At 45.3% G+C, this 23703-nt stretch overlaps 1 protein-coding gene across 1 annotated transcript in view; it reads left to right on the forward strand.

Annotated features, from left to right (window-relative positions):
* Positions 1-582: 582 nt before the first annotated feature.
* DUSP3 (dual specificity phosphatase 3) overlaps positions 583-23703 on the forward strand; it is a 245586-nt gene continuing 222465 nt past the window's right edge. Inside the window, exon 1 of the mRNA XM_082272738.1 lies at positions 583-849. Coding sequence (XP_082128864.1) covers positions 728-849 — 122 coding nt within the window. The 5' untranslated portion in view covers positions 583-727. The remainder of the gene's footprint in view (positions 850-23703) is intronic.

Below are 23703 nucleotides of genomic sequence, written 5' to 3' on the forward strand. Positions count from 1 at the left end.
TATATAATGGCGTCACTCCGACCCGAAATATACCACAGGGAAGGACTGACACCCCTATACAATGGCGGGCACTCGGACCTAGGATATACCACAGGGGGGACTGACACCCCTATATAATGGCGGGCACTCCGACCCGGGATATACCACAGGGGGGGACTTAGACCCCTATATAATGGCGGGCACTCCAACCCGGGATATACCACGGGGGGGGGGGCTGACACCCCTATATAATGGCGGGAACTCCAACCGGGATATACCACAGGGGGGACTGACAACCCTAGATAATGGCGGGCACTCCGACCTAGGATATACCACAGGGGGGACTGACACCCCTATATAATGGCGGGCACTCCGACTCGGGATATACCACAGGGGAGGACTGACACCCCTATACAATGGCGGGCAATCCGAACTAGGATATACCACAGGGGGGGGGGGGGGACTGTGTGCCCGCCATTATATAGGGGTGTCAGTCCCCCCCCCCCCGTGGTATATCCCGGGTTGGAGTGCCCGCCATTATATAGGGGTGAAGGTTCCCCCCTGTGGTATATCCTAGGTCAAGGTGCCTGGTGTCAGTGAGGAGATCGGAGTAGAGTGAACGGAGGCCGCTCCTCAGTCAGTCCTGTGTATATCCCCGGAGCTCGGAGTCCTCCTCCCCCGGCTGAGGAGGGCGGGTCACAGGCTGCAGGCCGCCCGGCTCGGGTGTCGTCGGTGTGAGGCGGTGGTTATGTCGGACTATGAGGTGTCAGTTCAGGCGCTCAACGAGCTGCTGGCCAACGATGGCGGCTTCTACTGCCTCCCCTCCCAGCACTTCAACGAGGTCTTCCCCCGGATCTACGTGGGCAACGCGTGAGTGACTGGCCGGCCTGTGGGGGGACCGGGGAGGTATAGCGCTGTGTATAGGTGTAAGGCTGTGTATAGGGGAGGTGTATAGGGGAGGTGTAGGGCTGTGTATAGGGGAGGTGTAGGGCTGTGTATAGGGGATATGTAGGGCTGTGTATAGGGGATGTGTAGCGATGTATATAGGGGACGTGTAGGGGAGGTGTATATGGGCTTTGTATAAGGGAGGTGTGTAGGGCTGTGTATAGGGGAGGTGTAGGGCTGTGTATAGGGGAGGTGTAGCAATGTGTATAGGGGAGGTGTATAGGGGAGGTGTAGGGCTGTGTATAAGGGAGGTGTAGTGCGGTGTATAGGGGAGGTGTATATGGGCTTTGTATAGGGGAGGTGTAGGGCTTGGTATAGGGGCTGTGTATAGGGGAGGTGTAGGGCTTGGTATAGGGGCTGTGTATAGGGGAGGTGTAGGGCTGTGTATTGGGGAGGTGTAGGGCTGTGTATAGGGGCTTTTTTATAAGGGAGGTGTATAGGGCTGTGTATAGGGGAGGTGTATAGGGCTGTGTATAGGGGAGGTGTATAGGGCTGTGTATAGGGGAGGTGTAGGGCTGTGTATAAGGGAGGTGTAGGGCTGTGTATAGAGCTGTGTATAGGGGATGTGTAGGGCTGTGTACAGGGGAGGTGTATAGGGGAGGTGTAGGGCTGTGTATAGGGGAGGTGTAGGGCTTTGTATAAGCGAGGTGTATAGGGGATGTGTAGGGCTGTGTATAGGGGATGTGTAGGGCTTTGTATAGGGGAGGTGTAGGGCTGTGTATAGGGGAGTTGTATAGGGGCTTTGTATAGGGGAGGTGTAGAGCTGTGTATAGGGGAGGTGTAGGGCTGTGTATAGGGGAGGTGTAGAGCTGTGTATAGGGGAGGTGTATATGGGCTTTGTATAAGGGAGGTGTATAGGGCTGTGTATAGGGGAGGTGTGTAGGGCTGTGTATAGGGGAGGTGTAGGGCTGTGTATAAGGGAGGTGTAGGGCTGTGTATAGAGCTGTGTATAGGGGATGTGTAGGGCTGTGTACAGGGGAGGTGTATAGGGGAGGTGTAGGGCTGTGTATAGGGGAGGTGTAGGGCTTTGTATAAGCGAGGTGTATAGGGGATGTGTTTGGCTGTGTATAGGGGATGTGTAGGGCTTTGTATAGGGGAGGTGTAGGGCTGTGTATAGGGGAGTTGTATAGGGGCTGTGTATAGGGGAGGTGTAGGGCTGTGTATAGGGGAGGTGTAGGGCTGTGTATAGGGGAGGTGTAGGGCTGTGTATAGGGGAGGTGTAGGGCTGTGTATAGGGGAGGTGTAGAGCTGTGTATAGGGGAGGTGTATATGGGCTTTGTATAAGGGAGGTGTGTAGGGCTGTGTATAGGGGAGGTGTAGGGCTGTGTATAGGGGAGGTATAGGGCTGTGTATAGGGGAGGTGTAGGGCTGTGTATATGGGAGATGTAGTGCGGTGTATAGGGGAGGTGTAGCGAGTTGTGTAGGGGAGGTGTATATGGGCTTTGTATAGGGGAGGTGTAGGGCTGTGTATAGGGGAGGTGTAGGGCTTTGTATAAGGGAGGTGTATAGGGGAGGTGTAGGGCTGTGTATAGGGGCTTTGTATAAGGGAGGTGTATAGGGGAGGTGTAGGGCTTTTTATAGGGGAGGTGTAGGGCTGTGTATAGGGGAGGTGTGTAGGGGAGGTGTATATGGGCTTTGTATAGGGGAGGTGTATAGGGGAGGTGTAGGGCTGTGTGTATAGGGGATGTGTAGCGATGTGTATAGGGCTGTGTGTATAGGGGAGGTGTAGGGCTGTGTGTATAGGGGATGTGCAGGGCTGTGTATAGGGGAGGTGTATATGGGCTTTGTATAGGGGAGGTGTATATGGGCTTTGTATAGGGGAGGTGTATATGGGCTTTTTATAGGGGAGGTGTAGCGCTGTGTATAGGGGAGGTGGATATGGGCTTTGTATAGGGGAGGTGTAGGGCTGTGTGTAGGGGAGGTGTATAGGGGCTTTATATAAGGGAGGTGTATAGGGGAGGTGTACGGCTGTGTATATGTGCTTTGTATAAGGGAGGTGTATATGGGCTTTGTATAGAGGAGGTGTAGGGCTGTGTATAGGGGCTGTGTATAGGGGAGGTGTAGGGCTGTGTATAGGGGAGGTGTAGGGCTGTGTATAGGGGAGGTGTAGGGCTGTGTATAGGGGAGGTGTAGGGCTGTGTATAGGGGAGGTGTAGGGCTGTGTAAAGAGGAGGTGAAGGGCTGTTTATAGGGGAGGTGTATTGGGGCTTTGTATAAGGGAGGTGTATATGGGCTTTGTATAGGGGAGGTGTAGGGCTGTGTATAGGGGAGGTGTATATGGGAGGTGTAGGGCTGTGTATAGGGGCTTTGTATAGGGGAGGTCTAGGGCATTGTATAGGGGAGGTGTAGGGCTGTGTATAAGAGAGGTGTAGGGCCCTGTATAGGGGAGTGTGTGCGCTCATCTCATCCACCATAGTGACAGGCTTGGACACTGACACCTGTCCCCCCTCTCATCATCCACAACTGAAGCCCCTGTCTCATCTACACTTGTAATCAGACACCACATGCCATCATTCATTACACCTGCCATGATAACTTGACAGTTACATTGAGAGCACAAGCAACTGTGACAGGGCCCTTTCTCACAGAGCTGGTGGGCTCCGTTCAGTAGGAGATGATGGTTCAGTAGGGGGTGATGGGCTCAGTAGAGGGTGATCTATCAGTAGGAGATGATGGTTTAGTAAGGGGTGATCGTTCAGTAGGGGGTGATCGGTGAGCAGATCCCAGCTGGATGAGACCAATGTCAGTGTTGTGACACCTGTGCTCATATCTACACAGCAGCCCAAGACAGATCTATTTAGACCTCCCACTACATCCCATCCGTCACGTTTAGGTCAAGGAACCAGGCCTATTCTGTGGACAGACTGGGAGGTGGTGGTAAAAACAGACACAGGTCAATTTATGTCAGCTTGCCCATAGGACTTGCAATCAGGTCCATCTGAAAGGACCCTTATCACTCACAGCACGCCTTGCATGCCACTGTGCAGGGAAATCATTAAATCAGTGGGTTGGAGTTAGCTCCACTTTAATGCCAGGAGGTGGTGCAGCTTCTCAGCATATGAGCACTGTAATTGGCTGTCACACTAGTCATATGATTCGGAGGTCTGTTCTGCTGGCTCCCAATCAGAGAGAGCTGTCAGTGACAAATCAATCCGTGTGCGGGGAGCAGGCAGTGACTACACTGTCAGCAGACAAGCTCAGACCGCCATGGACATGTGTGCAGAAACTGGCATTGAAGTGATATTAAAGGCATTTTTTTTTTTTTTTAAACAACAAACCTGGTATACTTACCTGCCCTGTGCAGTTGGTTTTGAACAGAGCAGCCAATATCCTCCCCTTCTCGGGTCCCCTGCAGGAGCTCCTGGCCCCTCCCTCCTACTGAGTGCCTCCAGAGCAAGCTCTTGCCATGGAGGCACTGGTGTGTGCTCAGTCCCAAACTGTGTTGTGTCCATCCACATGCAGAGCTGCAGCTTGGCCCTGCCCCCTTTCTCTGCTCACTGGCTGTGATTGACAGCAGCGGGAGCCAATGGCCCTGACACTCATACTAATTTAAAAAAAAAATCTTGCACAAAATATATTGGACATGACCTTTGACCCTTACTTGATCCAAACACTAACCCTGGCATTGACCTAGATCAAACCTTAATCTAGCTATTTATTATTTTTTTTTTTACACATACTTTTTTTTTTCCCCTCTCCTTCACAGTGACTGACTACCACAGTAATCAATCAGAGGCTACCACAGCAATCAGGTGACCCAGAGTCGGGAGTGCTGTGTTCCAGTCGTTAGTACGGGGACCCGAGGCTCTCGTTGAGACCCCAGTCTCTGTGCTGGGAGCGCTCCCAGCACAAAGACAGATACACATATATGCGACCCCATGGCAAAAAAGCCCAGTCCAGGAGGGCCGCATATGTGTTATGTCAGTGTGAAGGGGTTAACCACTTAAAGTGCAGGTTCTTCTTTATTTTCCACCATATGTTTATGAATAGTGTAGTGATGGATGCTTAATATTATGAATGGCACTGCAGAAATTGCCTGTGGTGGCCACTGCGGCCATACCACTAACTTAGAGACATATCCCTCGTTAATAGAACACTGTGGTGTACTATAACTGTGTGCTCTTCCGGCTTCAGTATAGGGAAGGCAGAGTGCAATACCAGTGAATGAAAGTTGTTGAAAAAAGGAGAGCACCATCACATGACTTGTTCTCCTCCAATCAGGTAGAGAGCATTCCATAGCATGTGTACTGTAGGCTCCATATCATGATCTGCATGTTATGGATAGGCCATGACGTGTTGTACTAAGATAGAATAGAAATCAGATGAGGACGTCTGCTCAGTGTTCTAAATGAAGTCCTCAGTGGATGTTGGTGGGTAATTTCGGGTTTGTTCCTCACCTTCCTCTCATGTGACAGCAATGCTGCCTGGTGATTGGTCCAGCACGGTCACATTGAAGAAGACTTGACAGCCCCGACTTGATTCCTCAGCCCTTTTTAAGCTAGAACATCAAACTGGGATCCCCACAAAGAAGCATATGAGTATATACTGCTGGGGTCATTGAAGCAGGCCTGTGCTTTGTCCAAAGGTGCAGCATAATAAAAGTAGGACAGTCTTTACCTTCCCCCCCCCCCCCCACCCCCTCTTCATCACCATCAAAAATCTAGCAAATCTAGCTCATGCGCAGACACAACACTGCTTTCTGCTAGATATTTGGGATCTGACAGACTCCCAGCATGTCTGCGCATACATGTGGGGATTCCAATGCATGCGCACAGATGCCACTAGTTTCTGTTATCTGGGGCCCTGCAGCATCTGTGCATATGAACGGAACCCCCCAAGCATGATGCAGGCCTCTGCCAGGTCCCGGACGTGGCAGAGAGCAATGTCGTGTCTCCGCATGTGCAGAACCTAACTGCACACATGTGATCTCAGTAAAACTCTGCCTCCGGGAGGTGTGACATGGCCATCCCAGAGACAGCGGGGTCCATACATAATTCTTCCCTAGGTGAGAAAGCAGGAAGTACGGCCTTTCAGCATAAAAAAGGTACTAAACTAAGGGGAGGAACCCAAAAAAGGTTCTTGTAATGGTTGAAGGCTTGCTTTTAGAATGAATTGTTGATGAAAAAGCAGCAAACCAACACTTAGGAACATATGTGTAAAACAGGGACATTCACCAAAAATTCACTGCAGGTGAATCTTCCAGGTTCATGCGCTTTAAATGACAGTGACTGATTCACCACCAGTGAATGTTTCCTGAAAGTCCTATTCACTACTTTAAAAAAAGTGACCCTTAATGCAGAACTAAACTCATCAGTTAACCGGTTTTAAAAAAAAAAGTTACATTTTGGGAATGCAACAATTTGCACATTTGCTTCTGCTCTTAACCTTTTAGGCTTCGTTCACACTATGGCGTTACAAATCCTGGGCAGAATCACCACGATTTTGCCTGCGATCCAGCTCCTGATCCCAAATTGCCACAAAACGCGGAATGCACTTGTGATCCCCATTAAATTTAATGGCACCCCAATCACGGTGCGATTTTTGCCGCCTGTCTGAAACTTCTTTTGGGCAAAAGGCGTCCTGGTATCCTATTTGGCTGATTTTACTGCGATTTGCTGGGTGACAACAAGCAAAACAAATGGGAAATACCTCTTCCCTAGTCCTGTACTACGATTCTTCCCTCTAGAATAAGCTAGGGGCTTTCACTCAAGGCTTTGAGAGATCCTGCAGTGGACAGGTAATAAGTAGACTAGTCCTTGGAGAGTAGGAGGCTAAATGCCAAAAAGGTGAGGGTTTACCTCATGTTCAGGTTCACTTTAATGGCTTAGTGAATCCTTTATTTTGCATCTTTTTGTAGGCACATGCTATAGACACTTTATTGAAATGCCCTTTATGGGCTCTCCATTGTAGTGATCATTGGTTCTTTATGTTGGCTTCTTTGTTGGTTCCCTCTTTTTGGCTTCTTTGTTGGTCCCCTCTTGTTGGCCTCTTTGTTGGTCCCTTCTTGTTGGCCTCTTTGTTGGTCCCTTCTTGTTGGCCTCTTTGTTGGTCCCCTCTTGTTGGCCTCTTTGTTGGCCCCCTTTTGTTGGCCTCTTTGTTGGCCTCTTTGTTGGTCCCCTTTTGTTGGCCACTTTGTTGGTCCCCTTTTGTTGGCCACTTTGTTGGTCCCCTTTTGTTGGCATTCTTTGTTGGTCCCCTTTTGTTGGCATTCTTTGTTGGTCCCCTTTTGTTGGCATTCTTTGTTGGTCCCCTCTTGTTGGCCTCTTTGTTGGTCCCCTCTTGTTGGCCTCTTTGTTGGTCCCCTCTTGTTGGCCTCTTTGTTGGTCCCCTCTTGTTGGCCTCTTTGTTGGTCCCCTCTTGTTGGCCTCTTTGTTGGTCCCTTTTTTGTTGGCCTCTTTGTTGGTCCCCTTTTGTTGGCCTCTTTGTTGGTCCCCTTTTGTTGGCCTCTTTGTTGGTCCCCTTTTGTTGGCCTCTTTGTTGGTCCCCTTTTGTTGGCATTCTTTGTTGGTCCCCTTTTGTTGGCATTCTTTGTTGGTCCCCTTTTGTTGGCATTCTTTGTTGGTCCCCTTTTGTTGGCATTCTTTGTTGGTCCCCTTTTGTTGGCATTCTTTGTTGGTCCCCTCTTGTTGGCCTCTTTTGTTGGTCCCCTCTTGTTGGCCTCTTTTGTTGGTCCCCTCTTGTTGGCCTCTTTTGTTGGTCCCCTCTTGTTGGCCTCTTTTGTTGGTCCCCTCTTGTTGGCCTCTTTTGTTGGTCCCCTCGTGTTGGCTTCATTTATTGGTCCCCTCGTGTTGGCTTCATTTATTGGTTGATGGCTTCTTCATTGGTTTCCTATGTTAGCAACATTCTGACAACTGACCAAGGGATACAATACTATGTTCAGAGGTGAATAAACCCAGCCTTTGGATGCAGAAACTCTCTGTGCCTTAGCCATATATAAAAGTGGAAGTTGGCTGTGGCAAGTTGTTGTGCAACAAAATCTCCACAGAAATGCTGGCTGTGTCCAGGGTCAATCAGAGGCTCTATTCAGATGAGCAGCTACATACAGATAACAACAATGTTAGCCACTGATTTGTACAGAGTACATATTTGACAGTCTGCACTATTTGCTGCAGTTGTTAGTACACAGTGTGTGCAGGTAGCATGTACAACTGCTGGCTACAATCTACTGTTGGTCACCTGCAGTCAGCCCTGGCTGCTGCTGTATGACCGTTTTTGTATCCTAAGCACAACCAACCCGCACAAGTCTTTTTGGAGATTCACATGATTGTGAGCATATCCTATTTCTTTTTCTTACAAGGTTGACACCTGGGTCGCAGGTCTGCTGTGACCATACAATCCAGTTATCTTGACATAGAAGTCTCCCCCGCCCTGTGCTACTTGTCAGTCCATCACCTGTTCGCTACAAGGAAAATGCTGTTTCTCTTACCAGGTGCTCTGCTTTAATGTACCATCAAAATTGAATCTAGCAGGCAGTAATAAAGGAGATTATTGTATTATGGTCCGCACTAAAACACTTTATTTCTAGAAAAAAATTTGAACTAGAAACTGAAAACTGGAGACTTGAAAATAATAGAGTTTATACGCGTGTGTTGATGGCAAGACACTTAAAGTAAATCAGTGCTTTGCTTATGCAGGGCAAAACAACATGTTTGCTTAACTTCTAAAGCCAGGACATTTTTAGCTTCATGCATTGCCTGCATTAAGGTAAAAAAATTCTCAGTATTTGTATTTGTCACAGGACAGTGAGGCAGAAAATCCTGCTGGTAATCAAATCCTATGACCAGAAAGCAGGGGGTGGGGCCGAGCCACGCTGTGTGCCTATAGATGCACACAGCTTGGCTCAGGAGCGCACCCGCATGTGCGCCCATGTAGAAAACACTTTCCTATTGTGGTGCACACAGAAGAGGAGCAGCAGAGAATGCCAGCGCTGGACACCAGAAGAGGAGGCTTGGGGATGCTCTGTGCAATAACCTTGCACAGAGTGGGTAAGTATCAAATGTTTGTTTTAAAAAAAAAATATATATATATATATAAATATCTTAGCCTTTACAATCACTTAACCTCTCCGTTCCCCAGCTATACATACTACCATTCACTTTTGTTCCTCTGCTAATCTTTTTGGACACTGGTAGTAAAGAAAGCAAGGCCTTATATCTCTCCCCAGCATGGGTGCCCGAGTAGCCCTTCACCAAGCACCAATGCTTTCATATGGAAGGAAGGGGACTGAATCACATGCCCATATCTAAAAGTACGAGACACTAGCTAAAATGTGCACTAACTAAAGGTAGCGCTGCATCCAAAAATGTAACTCGTAAATAAAATAGTGACAATAAGCCCACTTCCAGCACTTTCAACAACACATGGCTATGGTCTCTTAAAGATGTCAACGTCTGATGAAACGTGTGATGGTGTGGTCTTACATGGTGACGTCATCACACATGTGGGCCAATTGGACTTTCTCGATACTGGCTGTATATTGTTGGAAGAGCTGCTACTATTGAACCTATGTGAGTCCATATCTTGCTTAATAAATAATTTTAAAAGGGATTTCACGCTATTGCTGGCTTTTTTTGCTTTTAAACCTATATCCCCCTTGTTAGCTCAAATCTCGTCAGGAGGCAATTTACAAGATGATATACGGCCCTTCAGTTGCTAACCCCCCTGGATAGTGAATTCCCTCTCTCCAGCTGGGAGATGCGAGGACACAGAGCACTGAAGCAAGGTGTAGACACATCTGATTTTTTTGCAAGTTTCGCTCATATTTAAGGGAAGTTTTGAGCGGGAAAAACTGCTTTAAACTGGTTACAATTTATTGAATTAACGAATTGAATTCACCACAGGAGGTTACCTTGCCTTAAAGTTTAAATCTTTAACAATGTCAAAGTAGTAACGCTGGCATAAAATTCTTAGCACACTATCAACAAGTTATCCAGTTCCATCCTATTTTTTTTTTTTTTTTCCCACAATCTCCTAAAAGAAAACTTTATAAGACCAGAGATGCTTAATTATCCAAGGCATAGCACCTCATTAACGCCAGAGCTCATATATGTCAAATTAGAACACATCAAATATCTGACACCCAATAAATAAGAACTTTCTAACACCCATAAAAACAGTCTAATCAATCAGAAAAAAAACTATTTGTAAACAATACTCCCATAAGGTTGAGTTGTCGTTGAGGGCTGTGATTGTCCTTCGTTCTGTAAGTCTCAAATTTAAATTTTATCTGAGAAATGAGCATCAAGAAAGGTTTAGTAACAAAACATTTTACTTTTCCTCCTAAAAATAAACCAACGGTTAGAGGAATTTAGCATACAGTAAGCATGTCAAACATTTCCCTTCCTAACAGTGCACTTCTCTAATACCAAAAATTGTTGACGTCAAATTAATTATTACCACGTGGATTTCTATATTTTTGTTATGCTATGGTATACCATAAAAAGAAAAAAAAATTATTATTGTTCACCATGGTTAAAAAATGAGCAGCTCAAAAATAAACATTTAGTAATTTCCACCCATTTGGAACATCCTTCAAAACTGTTTTTTTTCTACAAAAGCAAAACTGATAGTTAACCACTTAAGCCCCGGAAGATTTTACCCCCATTCCGACCAGGGGGTATTTTGCGATTCGGCGCTGCGTGACTTTAACGGACAATTGCGCGGACGTGCGACGCTGTACCTAAACGAATTTGGCGTCCTTTTTTTCCCACAAACAGAGCTTTCTTTTGGTGGTATTTGATCACCTGTGCGATTTTTTTGATCACGCGCTATAAACAAAAAAAGAGCGTCAATTTTGCAAAAATAGCAATATTTTTCACATTTTTTTATATGAAATTCCCCCCAAAAAAAAATTTAAAAATCAAAATTTTTTTACTTTTTCGGCCAATTTGTTTTATGCTACCTATGTTTGGTAAAAAAAATCGCAAAAAGCGTATTTTGATTGGTTTGCGCAAAAGTTATCGCGTTTACTAACAAAGGGAAAGATTTCTGTCATTTTTGTTGTTTTTTTTTTAACGTGTAATGGCGGCGATCTGCGTTTTTTTTTTTTTTTTGCGGTACTGCGACATTGGGGCGGACAGATCGGACCCTTGACTGACATTTTTGACACTTTTGGGGTTACCAGTGACATTTCTACAGTAATCAGTGCTATATATATGCACTGTTACTGTAAAAATACACTGGTAGTGAAGGGGTTAACTTTATTTGGGAGGGAGGGGCTGTGTGTATCCCTAGGGGCGTGATTTTCTACTGTGATTGGCTGGGGCTTGAGCTGTATGGACACTGATCAACGGATCTACATACTAGATCCGAGTGATCAGTATCCTAACAGCAAGGAGAATGACAGGTGGCTTGTTTACACAAGCTGCCTGACATTCTCCCTCTCCCCCGCCGATCGCCGAGTGACCGGCGGACATCGGGTCCGCCGGTCACACGCGCGGGGGGGTCCGTGACCACGCGGGAGCGCGCCTCCGGGGGCGCGCGCTCGCTCCCTAGACCCTCACAAGCTAGTGACGTAGCCCTACGTCACTTTGCCTGTGAGGGGCTGACTGCCGACGTAGATCGGCGTTAGGCAGTCGGCAAGTGGTTAATATACATTTGCATATGATTCTTTAGCACTTCCCTCCCCAAGTCTACCCAGCTCAGTCAACTTGTATGACAATACAGCTCTTTACACTCCCTTTTGCAATTACCTGTGTCACAGACAGAAGAAAGGGGGGGGGGGGGGTTTGTGTGCAAAAAAAGGCACCAAAATTTTTTGTTTTAAAAAGTCAGTGATAAAAAAAAGTCGGTGACACAAAACCTCAATGATAAAAGTTCAAAATTGCTCACGATTTTAAGGATAGAAATACAATTTTTTAGTCCTTAAGGTCACAGTTTACACACCAAATATATTTTCTTGCTTCTAAAAGCTGCCATGACCAGCATAGTACGGATTTGTTACCTTTTTTGTTGTACTCGTGGGCAAAATAACATCACTTTAAAACATAAGTAATAAACCCAAAACAAATCATTATGCAACCAGTATTCATTCAGTGTTATGAAATGCTTTGCTGATACAGCACTCCTAGGAACAGTTTTAAAACTAACACAACATAACGATTCATGGATTTCACACACTTCTGAGGTTGCCCATACACGATACAATTTTCATACAATCTTTCTAAACGTAAATTTCATTGTTTTCTCTGGATTCTCCTTACCTTGAAAATTTCCCATTATCTTAAAGTGGAGTTCCACCCTATTTTTATACTTACCTCCATCTTCTCGCTCCGGGTCACCTGAAAAAGAAATGGATAATCGCATATTTTTTTTTTTTTTTACTTACCTCGTAGCGAAGAAAAAATACTTACCTTACTTCCTTCTTCCTCCTTCCTCGGCCGCGGCCCGTCGTCACTTCCTGGCTCTGGAATGATTCCTGGGAGCTGAACGTCATAGCTCCCAGGAAACATTGCGCCTGCACCGGCCCCGACGTCAGTTCCGGGTCGCACGCGTCATCCCCTTCTAAACAGCTTCTGGGCATGCCCAGAAGCTGTAGAGGGATGACGCGCGCGACCCGGAAGTGACGTCGGGGCCGGCGCAGAGCATCGTGGGACCAAAGAAGGCGGAAGAAGACGCCGAAGGGGATCTCGCTGGCTTCAAGCTGCCCACATCTGAGATGGCAGCGCTGGACAAGACGTTTGCAAGGTAAGTATTTGTCCTAACAGGTAAGTGCAACCCGGGACAGATCAGAGGCTAGCCATTGTGGAATGCACTAGCCCTGACTGTCCCGGGGGTATTAAAAAAAAAAAAAATCCAGGGTGGAACTCCGCTTTAAGCTCAGAACACAAAGTGAGATCAGCTGAGTTTGAAGGTGTGTGTGTATATATATATATATATATATATATATATATATATATATATATATATATATATATATATATATATATATATATATATATATATATAATGGATGGTGAGGTCAGTATTTAGACTTTATTGGAAAACCTAGTGTGCTTATGTGGTTTCCTGCGTCTTTATAATCGGATTTATATACACCCAATTTCGGGTTTGCTGTTAACTATCCTGGGTAGGCAAGTTTATACCTTCAAGCTCAGCTTAATATCACATACAATCTCCACATACATCTATACACTGGCATGCAATCATATATAACGACTAAAAATACACTTAAATGTCTATACAAATATACAAGTTTTAGAGGGAGAATTCACTATCACACACAGTACTGCTTTGTAACCGGGTTTCAGATTCCTGGGAGGCGCTAAAAATAGCGGTTAACTTTGTATTATTACTCTGCTCTGACAGTATAGGGTGGCAATAAATAAAAAATAAAATTACTCACCCAATACTGTGTTATAGCAGATCCCACTTTTCTGACACCAAACTGTTAGCTCAAATCTCGTCAGGAGGCAATTTACAAGATGATATACGGCCCTTCAGTTGCTAACCCCCCTGGATAGTAAATTCCCTCTCTGCGAGGACACAGAGCACTGAAGCAAGGTGTAGACACATCTGATTTTATTGCAAGTTTCGCTCATATTTAAGGGAACTGCTTTAAACTGGTTACAATTTATCGGTCAATTTAACAATAGAACATATCTCGCAGAAACAGTACATGAAAAGGTCCTTGTGTTCCCTATACACCTGTGTAAGTGTGGGGTGTCGTGTGTTGGAGATTGTGTTTGTGGTAGAGCCGCTCCGTCTGTGTTCAGCTGTCATGTGTTAATGTAAGCAATTGTGAATTGTGTTTAGGTGTTGTCAGTAATCTTTTTATGCGAAGCCTTAACTCGTTAAGTGTCTGCATGGAAAGGTATTTAACATGTCAACATCTTGTCATCTATATGCAAAATACAGCTGTCTGATGTCCAGGGTGTATGAATGAGTGTTAGTCTGGCTCGTTACTATGTAATTGCAAGGGACCACATTCCATTGATAAGTGGGCATGGGCTGAAATATATTATGAAATATAATAAGGCACGTTAATACAATCTTTCACCCCTATTACACCTGGGAGTGAAGTCCATGAATATCCTGGGTGTTGTGAATGAGTGGAGCCACTGGGAGATATTTATACATGCTTACCATGACCACTCTGGTTTAGAGAGTCATGGCATTCTGGTGAGCCTTTAGTAAGCATTTTTATGCACAGTGGAATGGTGGAAGATTTTTCAAGTTGAGCACTACATGTAATAGGTGGTGTAAATCACTTTCACACCAGACCTTATATTGTGGTATTAGAGCTTTTTTCATCAATTATATTAAGGCATGGGAGAATAGTGATTATTGCTCTCCATTTGAGTACATGCTTTATGATGATCATTCATGCATGAATTGGTTAGTATTGTCAATAGTGTATTGTCACTTTATTTTTTATTGCGTTACATTTTAGGCCCCTTTTTCATATGCTGTCTGATCAGCTCTACCTGTCCGTTTTTCAGGCGGAATTGCTTAGACCCTGCTCTCTCCACTATGGAGCGGCAGATGTCACTGGACACATGTCCACCCCTATCCGATCCAATTCTGCCCACAAAATCCAGACAGATGGTGGTCCTATTTTCTGTTTGTCTGGCAGATTGGATCGGATGAAACGGACCGGTGGTCCGTTTTCACCTGATTTCCCCATAGAAGAAAGCTGGACTGTGTCCGTCTCTGCTCTGCACAGTGAGCAGAGACGGACCTGTCATCTGCCTGCTCAGCAGGGAATTAGCAGAGCGATCGCCCGCTTAGCAAGGAGAGTCTGCCACATGGAGGCACCTGTATAAAAGGGGCCTATGAGTGTAGTTATACCTTATTTAGTGCACTTTGATTTGTTTGTAATACCCAAACATTAGGTTAACTGCTCGGTCCCCTATTTGCCACATACTGGGGGCTGGGGATGGGTCAAGGTTAGTTACACACACACACACACACACACACACACACACACACACACACACACACACACACTGAATATTTGTCACTCGGGGGTTGATGCATTTTCTCTGAGGAGTTATTGCACATGCTCACATACATTGCAGGCAGATCATAGAGAGATTAATGCTTATTAGCTGGGGTAGATGGCCGAGGGGTTACCACTACTTTCATGGTGACTGGCCACCAACAGGTTAATGCACTTAGGACATCTCATTGCTGGTATGGATAGTGAAAAGTGGTGTGTGTGCTGGGGGGCGGATACAGATTAGAGACCAATGTATGTCTTCACACTTACAAAAACGCAAATCCTGGACTAGACAAAAGGAATGAGTGAGAAACGTACCAATCCAGGGAAGGGGGGTGGTCAGAGACTGCTGCTGAACTCAGCTTCATTGCAAGTGTGATGGTGTCTATGGGGAGGACATGGATAGTGTTTAGTGTGTGACTTCACAAGACCCAAGACCAGAAACTGGAGATTGTGTGTGCTGGATGAGAAATACACATGAAAGACCATTGTATGTGCCGGAAGGAGGGATACAGGGGGAAGGACCAATGTGTGTGCTGGAAGAAGGATACAGGGTGAAGGACCAATGTGTGTGCTGGAAGAAGGATACAGGGGAAAGACCAATGTATGTGCTGGAACAGGGATACAGGGGAAAGACCAATGTATATGCATGAACAGGGAAACAGGGGAAAGACCAATGTATGTGCTGGAGGGGGGATATAGGGAAGAGACCAATGTATGTGCTGGAAGAAGGATACAGGGGAAAAACCAAGGTATGTGCTGGAGGAGGGATACAGGGGAAAGACCAATGTATGTGCTGGAGGAGGGATATAGGGAAGAGACCAATGTATGTGCTGGAAGAAGGATACAGGGGAAAAACCAATGTGTGTGCTGGAGGAGGGATACAGGGGAAAGAGCAATGTGTGTGCTGGAGGAGGGATACAGGGGAAAGACCAATGTGTGTGCTGGAGGAGGGATACAGGGGAAAGACCAATGTGTGTGCTGGAGGAGGGATACAGGGGAAAGAGCAATGTGTGTGCTGGAGGAGGGATACAAGGGAAAGACCAATGTGTGTGCTGGAGGAGGGATACAGGGGAAAGACCAATGTGTGTGCTGGAGGAGGGATACAGGGGAAAGAGCAATGTGTGTGCTGGAGGAGGGATACAGGGGAAAGAGCAATGTGTGTGCTGGAGGAGGGATACAGGGGAAAGACCAATGTGTGTGCTGGAGGAGGGATACAGGGGAAAGACCAATGTATGTGCTGGAGGAGGGATTCAGGGGAAATACCAATGTATATGCTGGAGGAGGGATACAGGGGAAAGACCAATGTGTGTGCTGGAATAGATATACAAGGGAAAGACTACTGTAGTGTGTGTGCTCGAGGAGGGATAGAAGGGAAAGACTACTGTGTGGGCTGAGCGAGGGATATAGGGGAAAGTTTTGGGTGGGTATGGAAACAAGGGTTGGTGATCAACCTTCAGTGGAGACACCCATTTGCCATGATCACTCTTACAGGAGTCAATTTCCATTCCTAGGGGTATATTTACCCTCACTTCCTGTTGTCTCCCTCCGTTTGTAAGTAGGAATCGTTTGTAAGTCAGATGTTTGTAACCCAAGGACCGCCTGTATATGGAAAAAAGACTGAAAATTTTGAAAAAAAACAAAAACACCTTTCTTTATTTCTGTTATAAATTTTTGCAAAAAAGTAATTTTTCTTCTTTACTAATGTGCAGGGATGGGGCTGCACTGATAGGGGTTCACTAATAGGGACACTGATGAGGTGGCATTAATCAGGACTGACAAGGCAGCACTAATGAGGCTGCACTAATAAGGCATCATTGATGGACACTGATGGGGCTGCACTGATAGGGACACTGATGGGGCTGCACTGATAGGGACACTGATGAGGCTTCACTGATAGGGACACTGATGAGGCTGCACTGATAGGGACGCTGATGAGGCGGCATTAATCAGGACTGACAAGGCCACACTGATGAGGCTGCACTAATAAGGCGGCATTGATGGGCACTAATGAGGCTGCACTGATAAGGCATCATTGATGGACACTAATGGGGGCACTGATAAGGTTGTATTGATGGGCACTGATAAGGAAGCATTGATGGGCACTGATGAGGCTGCACTGATAAGAGCATTGATGGACATTAATAGGGGCAGCGATAAGGCAGCATTGACGGGCACTAATAGGTGGCCATGCTGGCTGTCCAGGGGGTAGGGGGCTCTCGGTCTGGCCAGACCCGACTCTGAGCTGCAGTTGGAGCTCATGTGGGGGGGGGATCTGGAGTGTCGGGGGGGATACCTGGCCTGAGAGGTGGTGTCCAGCTCGGGGCTATTGCTGAGCCAATTTAGAGCCCCCAGTTCCTGCTCTAGGGAGTCTCCCCTGACAGCTCGATCTAGACGCACACCCAGCAGGAGAGAGCTGCACAGGGCACAATTCCTGCCAGGGGCTCCACTCCACCCCTTTGGGCTTCACTCTGCCCCTGTTGGCGCCGTTCTTTCCCAGACCCACCATTTCTACTACTTTACAACCCCTCGTCTGCCCTAACCCACCCCTCACAATACCGTACCTCCTCCTTCAACCCGACTTCACAGCGCTTCCCCCACCCCTGGCATCAGAAAACAAAAGTTCCTGCTGGCCGCCCGGCAATGGTGCGCCTGGCTGCTTCCCCCCCCCCCCCATGCTAGCCACTGGGACTGACACCAGGCGCCAGTCTGCATTTTCTAGTCTCAATGGCGACCTGGCGCCTGGGGTTTGTCGATCCCTGACTTATACAACATTTGAGATTGAATTTCTCTTCACTCCAAATGGAACAGTGGAGATGAATGTAGATGAAATGTGTGTGCTGGAAGAGGAATACAGGGGAAAGACCAATGTGTGCGCAGGAGGAGGGATACAGAGGATTGACCAATGTGTGTGCTGGAGAAGATTTACAATATAAAGGCTACCGTGTGTGCTGGAGGAGGGACACAGGGGAAAGACCAATGTGTGTGCTGGAAAAAGGATACAGGGGAAAGACCAATGTGTGTGCTGGAGGAGGGATACAGGGGAAAGACAAATGTATGTGCTGGAGGAGGGATACAGGTGTAGCCCTGTCCCCGTAGGGCTTGCTGTGTGATGACTTGTTGGGCCTCCTCTGATTAATATAATTACATTTTATTGTATTGTATTACGTTTTAATGTAATGCCAATCCAAATATGGAGACCTATTGCCTTTTCCTCCAACACATCCACTTGCAATTGCACCCGACACACAAAGCCCCAGCACACACTAGCTTGGGGTCATAGGAGCATAGGAGGGCGGCACACCTAGCCCCCCTCGATTGCCTCCGGGATCCCAGCTCCTTCTTCATGTGTCAGCGGTGCTTTGAAGTAAGTGCACGGCCGAGCAGTCCTCCCCTAGATGCACACGCAGCCTCTGTTAGCGCACTGGGAACACGGCCCCGTGACGGCAGTGACACATAGTATCCCGCAGCGCAGTACTGCGCATGCGCGGATCACTATAAAGCGCCGGGGAAGGAAGCAGAGTGCCACTTCCCTTGCAGAGAGGGAGAGACGAGCACCCTGAGAAGCGTTGCCTGACTGAACCAACTACCTAGAAGCTGGCTTAAAAGTGAGTTCTTTACCAAGCACATGCCTGCAAATCCCTCCCCAACAAAAGGGAAAAGGCTTTTTTCACTAAAAGTTGTTTGCCACCTTTTTTCTAAATAAATAAATAAATTCACTGACTTTGCAAAATTTGTTACTTATTTTTTGATGTGACAGTTCCTGGTATAGACAATCTGTGATCTCAGCAGAAGCAAGCTGTAGGAATTTCCCAGCACAGCTGCAATACTCTGCAGTTTTGTCAGTGAGTAATATAGAAATACCAATCACATAGCACGTGTCACCTGCGGATTGAACATGAACTATGAATTATATATCACTCCCAGAACAGCCCTTCCACATAGTTCTCGATGCAATTCGGGGACCAGAGGAAAAGGTCTTCATACATGGATCAGGCAAAATAAATCATATGTAAGTAGATTTTGAAAACCCCTCCAAAATGGAAATTTTCCCCTGGGTCGCATAGGTGTACTTAATATATTCATTATTGTATTTCCAGATATGGTGATATCCTTGATAAAGGCATTCCATTGATCTAAGCCGAAATGCTTTGGATGTTTTCGGATGTTTTCTCTGTCCTAATCCAAGCCTTTTGTTAAAGCACGGAAAATAGAGAAATATGTTCAAAAGTCACCATATCACCTTTTGTCACAAACTTTCAATCTAATCACCTCTTAACACCAATGGGCCTTTAGCCCAGCACACACAATACGTGTGTCCTTTAAATTTTATTTAAATACATTGTTTTACTTGTAAATCTTATTGAAGTAATCCCCACTTTTTTCCCAAATAGTCCCACTATTTCTTGGCCTGAGGCACAAAAAACCTTGCATTCACTTAACAATGGATGTTGGCAAAACTATGAATGATCTAGCCGTTTAGAGAATCTCAAACCTATGCAAACAATTTTAGGATGGTAAAAACATCCACGCCCTCACAGATCTCTAAAGCCTAACATAACTTAATCTATTGTATCTAATTTGTGCTAATCAGCAGAGCACAAAATAACTCAAAAACCCCCCATATCAGGGAGGACAATATAGAAGCTTACCTAAATCCCAACTTTTTTGGCAGGACTGCCAACTTTTCTAAAAGGAGGGACTTCCCACCTCAGTTTTCCTTTAACTGAGGCCCTATATATCCCCCAAGGGAAAAAACAAAATGGGAGACCTAATAACTCTTAAAAAACATCTAGAAAGAAAGTCCGCCCTTCAATGGCACATAAGATCCTTTGAAAGATACATAAGCTAGAATATTAACCCAGTGGGATTGAGGATCCAGAGTTTTCCTAACTCTAGACAACATAACCACACAACTGAAAAAGGAATGGGAGAGTAAAGATTAATGAATGTTCACACAGTCTGATGATAATACTCCAGGAAGAATGAGACAAAAAGTCTTGATAATGACATCAAGCTTATATATGAACAATTATCTCCTTTTAAAAAACATTTCGCTTTATAGCGAACAGGAGATAAAATTAACACCTAGATGATCACAGCAAAGAAATATTAAGGAAAAAAGAAAGAAAATACTTGCGGGACAAAAACGCCTTTAGCCAGGGACGGGCCTATAAATGGACCAACACCAGACAAATACGCAACAAGACCCAATATGGGAATAGACAACCTAACAATGCAGGGAATTGCTACTCATCCGATTCATCATCCTATGCATCTGGATCAGAAGGGCAGAAAAAGGGGACCCTGGCAGAAAACCCAACACAAGATCAGCAAACAGATGGAGAAAGAAGAAGAAGTTGGCACGGATAATGAAAGAGGGGCAAGCAATAATCAGGAATCATACAACACCCAAGAGTGTGAAGGACCGAACAAATAACTAAAACCACACCAAATCTTCACCAGATCGAGAAGAAATAAGGAAGATGAACCTAAACAGTTTTTTTAGGGAAGCAATCCAGGAAACTACAACCAAGGATACCACAAACATTGGAGCACCAAGAAATTAGACACGAGGAGAGGAAGGACTAACTATAATCAACTTGTCCTCACATATTCTTACAAAAAGTGAAATGGAAGTCTTATCCCTTGGACTTTCCTTTTGTCCAAACACCAATACTGATAAATTTGAGGCGGTTAATCCCTTGGACTTTCCTTTGGTCCAAACACCAATATTGATATATTTGAGGCGGTTAAAGACCTCAATCTCTCCGCCAGGAATCTTCTTTTCAAAGTCATGTATAATAAAAACCCTCCTAAGGATGAACAATCCCCAGCCTTGACGGCGGCAGAATTCAGAGCCTTAAGAGACCTCAATCTCCTACTGCAGGATGATTTGATAGAACCACCAACACAACTAGATAGTAATGAAGAGGAGGGGGGAAAAAATCCAAACTTCAAAAAGAAGTCCCAACAATTCCCTTCACTCAATCTGAACCCTTCCATAGCTTTGTTTGTTAGACAAACCACAAAAAATATTGAAAGACTAAAAGGAGATTCAACCACACATAACTTGACCAAAAAGCAGAGACAAGCACTAAAGGAATTACAGAAAAATGAATCCATCACCATTAAACCTTCGGACAAAGGAGGGAACGTTGTCCTCATGGACAATGATGGATACAAATCCATGTATTTTTAAGGATTTTGGAAAACAAAAAATGTTACAAGAAGATCTCACCAGTAATGATAGAATCTTACAATGAGGAATTCTACAAGAAAATTGACAGAGCACTTAATGATGGAACAATATCACAAACCCTATGGGAATATATATGCGGACTGAACATCCGAGAACACCAACATTCTACGCCCTACCAAAAGTACATAAGGATACAAAAAATCCCCCAGGAAGACCAATCATCTCAGGAAACGGCAAGATTTCAGAAACAACAAGCCAAGTGATAGATGCATATCTCAGACCGCACGTCACCAAACTACCTTCATACACTAAGGACACTGTGCATTTTTTACAAATCGTGGACGGCATGACAATTCCCAAAGACACTTTTTTCTTATAACAATATCCCACACAAAAAGGCCTTGCAGCCGTCAAACACTAGGACAACAGAGTAAACATGACAGAAAGTTCAATGACTTAGTTATATTGATGTTGGATTTTATACTAAACCACAATTATTTCTCATTCTCTGGCTCCTACTACCTACAAACATGGAGTAGCAATGGGTACCAGTTGCGCTCCATCATACGCAAACATATACCTCGGGAAGTGGGAGCAAGAATTCCTATCTGACGAAGAAAACAACCCATATGCACAACACCTTGCTATGGCAAAGATATATCAACAATATTTTCATCATTTGGAATGGACCTGAACAAATGATAAATTAATGTCTGAATATAATGAACAGGAATCAATACAACCTGTTCTTTACCATGCATTACAACAAAAGCAAAGTTTCTTTTCTGGACACCTGGCTATATAAAGATGAAAATGGAAACCTGAAGACAACACTTTATAGGAAGGAAACCGCAGGCAACACCATCCTGCACGCAACAAGCTTCCATCCTACTCCCCCTAAGAAATCGATCCCTTTTTTATAGTCAATATCTTCGACTAAAACTGAACTGTACCAACCCTGAAGATTTTCAAAATGAAGCAGACGCCCTTACAAGACGTCTGATACAAAGGGGTTACACAAAAACCTCCCAGAGGAAGGCAATCAACAGGGTAAAAACAAGAAACAGACAAAGTCTCTTTAAAGGGAACAAAAATACAGGACTCCCAAAAGAAAAAACAACCAGGGTTATAATGCTATATATCAACGAACACCGGAAAATACGGAATATCCTAAAAAAACATTGGCCTATCCTAACCGAGGATCCAAGCATGAAAGATCTAATTCCCGAACACCCCCTGGTTACCTTCAGGAAAGCAGGATCAATAAAGGAAACCCTAGTACACAGTGAGCACAAGGAAGGATCAAGAAGGGACCCCTGCAAGGACAAGGGAACCTTCCCTTGTGGAAGCTGTGCACAGTGCAAAGTAATCGTTAAATGCACTTCAAAAGCACTACCAAACGGAGATTTATTCAAACCAAAACATTTTGCGAACTGCAAGACTAAAGGAATTTGTCTACCTGATGCAATGTGAATGTGGGGCTTTTTACGTGGGGAAAACGCGACAAGAATCTTGGAAAAGAGTAAACAAGCACATAGAAATTCCCAATTTGCATACTTTGTATCTCCCCTTGGAAGACATGTAGCACACCTCCACAATCACAGGATGCCTAAAACCACGTTCATGACCCTTGACAGGATCCATATACCAACGAGAGGAGGAGATTGGAATAAAACGCTCCTCCAACTTGAAATGCGTTGGATCAGACATTTAAAAGCCACATCACCCCCAGGCCTAAATGAAGCAGAAAGCTTCCGCCCATTTCTGGAGGGTTTTGTCTCAGGGAAAACAGATTAGGGTAACCCTAACATGTGACTACTGCTATATAATCCAACCACAAAATGTTGATCCATTCACTAAAATACTCTCTAGAAAATGAGCAGCAATATGCTAAAAATCAATCCGTCCATGTGGCTTGGAATATTCACCCCCCAGAAAACTCTCTCATAGGCAAATAGATGATATCTGCTCTAAATCCGCCTGAACCCCTCCACCCCTTCCTTCTCTCCATCATCAATTGTGTTGGAGACCTATGAGTCCATCTCACACTCCCTAGAGATCAAGATATCATCCTGATATATTGTACTCTTGGAGAAACTCATGCCTTTATACATGACTGTACACTCCACGTCCATGGATTCGTCGTGTCCCAAATTGGGACAGTGCTCTCTTCCCCCCTGTCCACAACCTTCCATGACACAATGGTGTGTGTCCTTTCTTACCCCTGAATATATATTGTACTGTCTGCTGTTAAAGATAATTGCAAATGTAAATGTATATTTCTCCTCCATGAGTGATACACATACTTTGATCTCAATGTATTATATTACGTTTTAATGTAATGCCAATCCAAATATGGAGACCTATTGCCTTTTCCTCTAACACGTCCCCTTGCAATTGCAACCGGCACACATAGCCCCAGCACACACTAGCTTGGGACCATAGGAGCATAGGAGGGTGGCACACCTAGCCCCCCTCTATCCCCTCCGGGATCCCAGCTTCTTTTTCATATGTCGGCAGTGCTTTGAAGTAAGTGCACAGCCTAGCAGTCCTTCACTAGATGCGCGTGCAGCCTCTGTTAGCGCACTGGGAACACGGCCGCGTGACGGCCGTGACACGTAGTATCCCGCAGTGCAGT

The sequence above is a fragment of the Pelophylax lessonae genome, assembly GCF_965119305.1.
Source record: "Pelophylax lessonae genome assembly, chromosome: 11".
NCBI classification, from domain to species: Eukaryota; Metazoa; Chordata; class Amphibia; order Anura; family Ranidae; genus Pelophylax; species Pelophylax lessonae.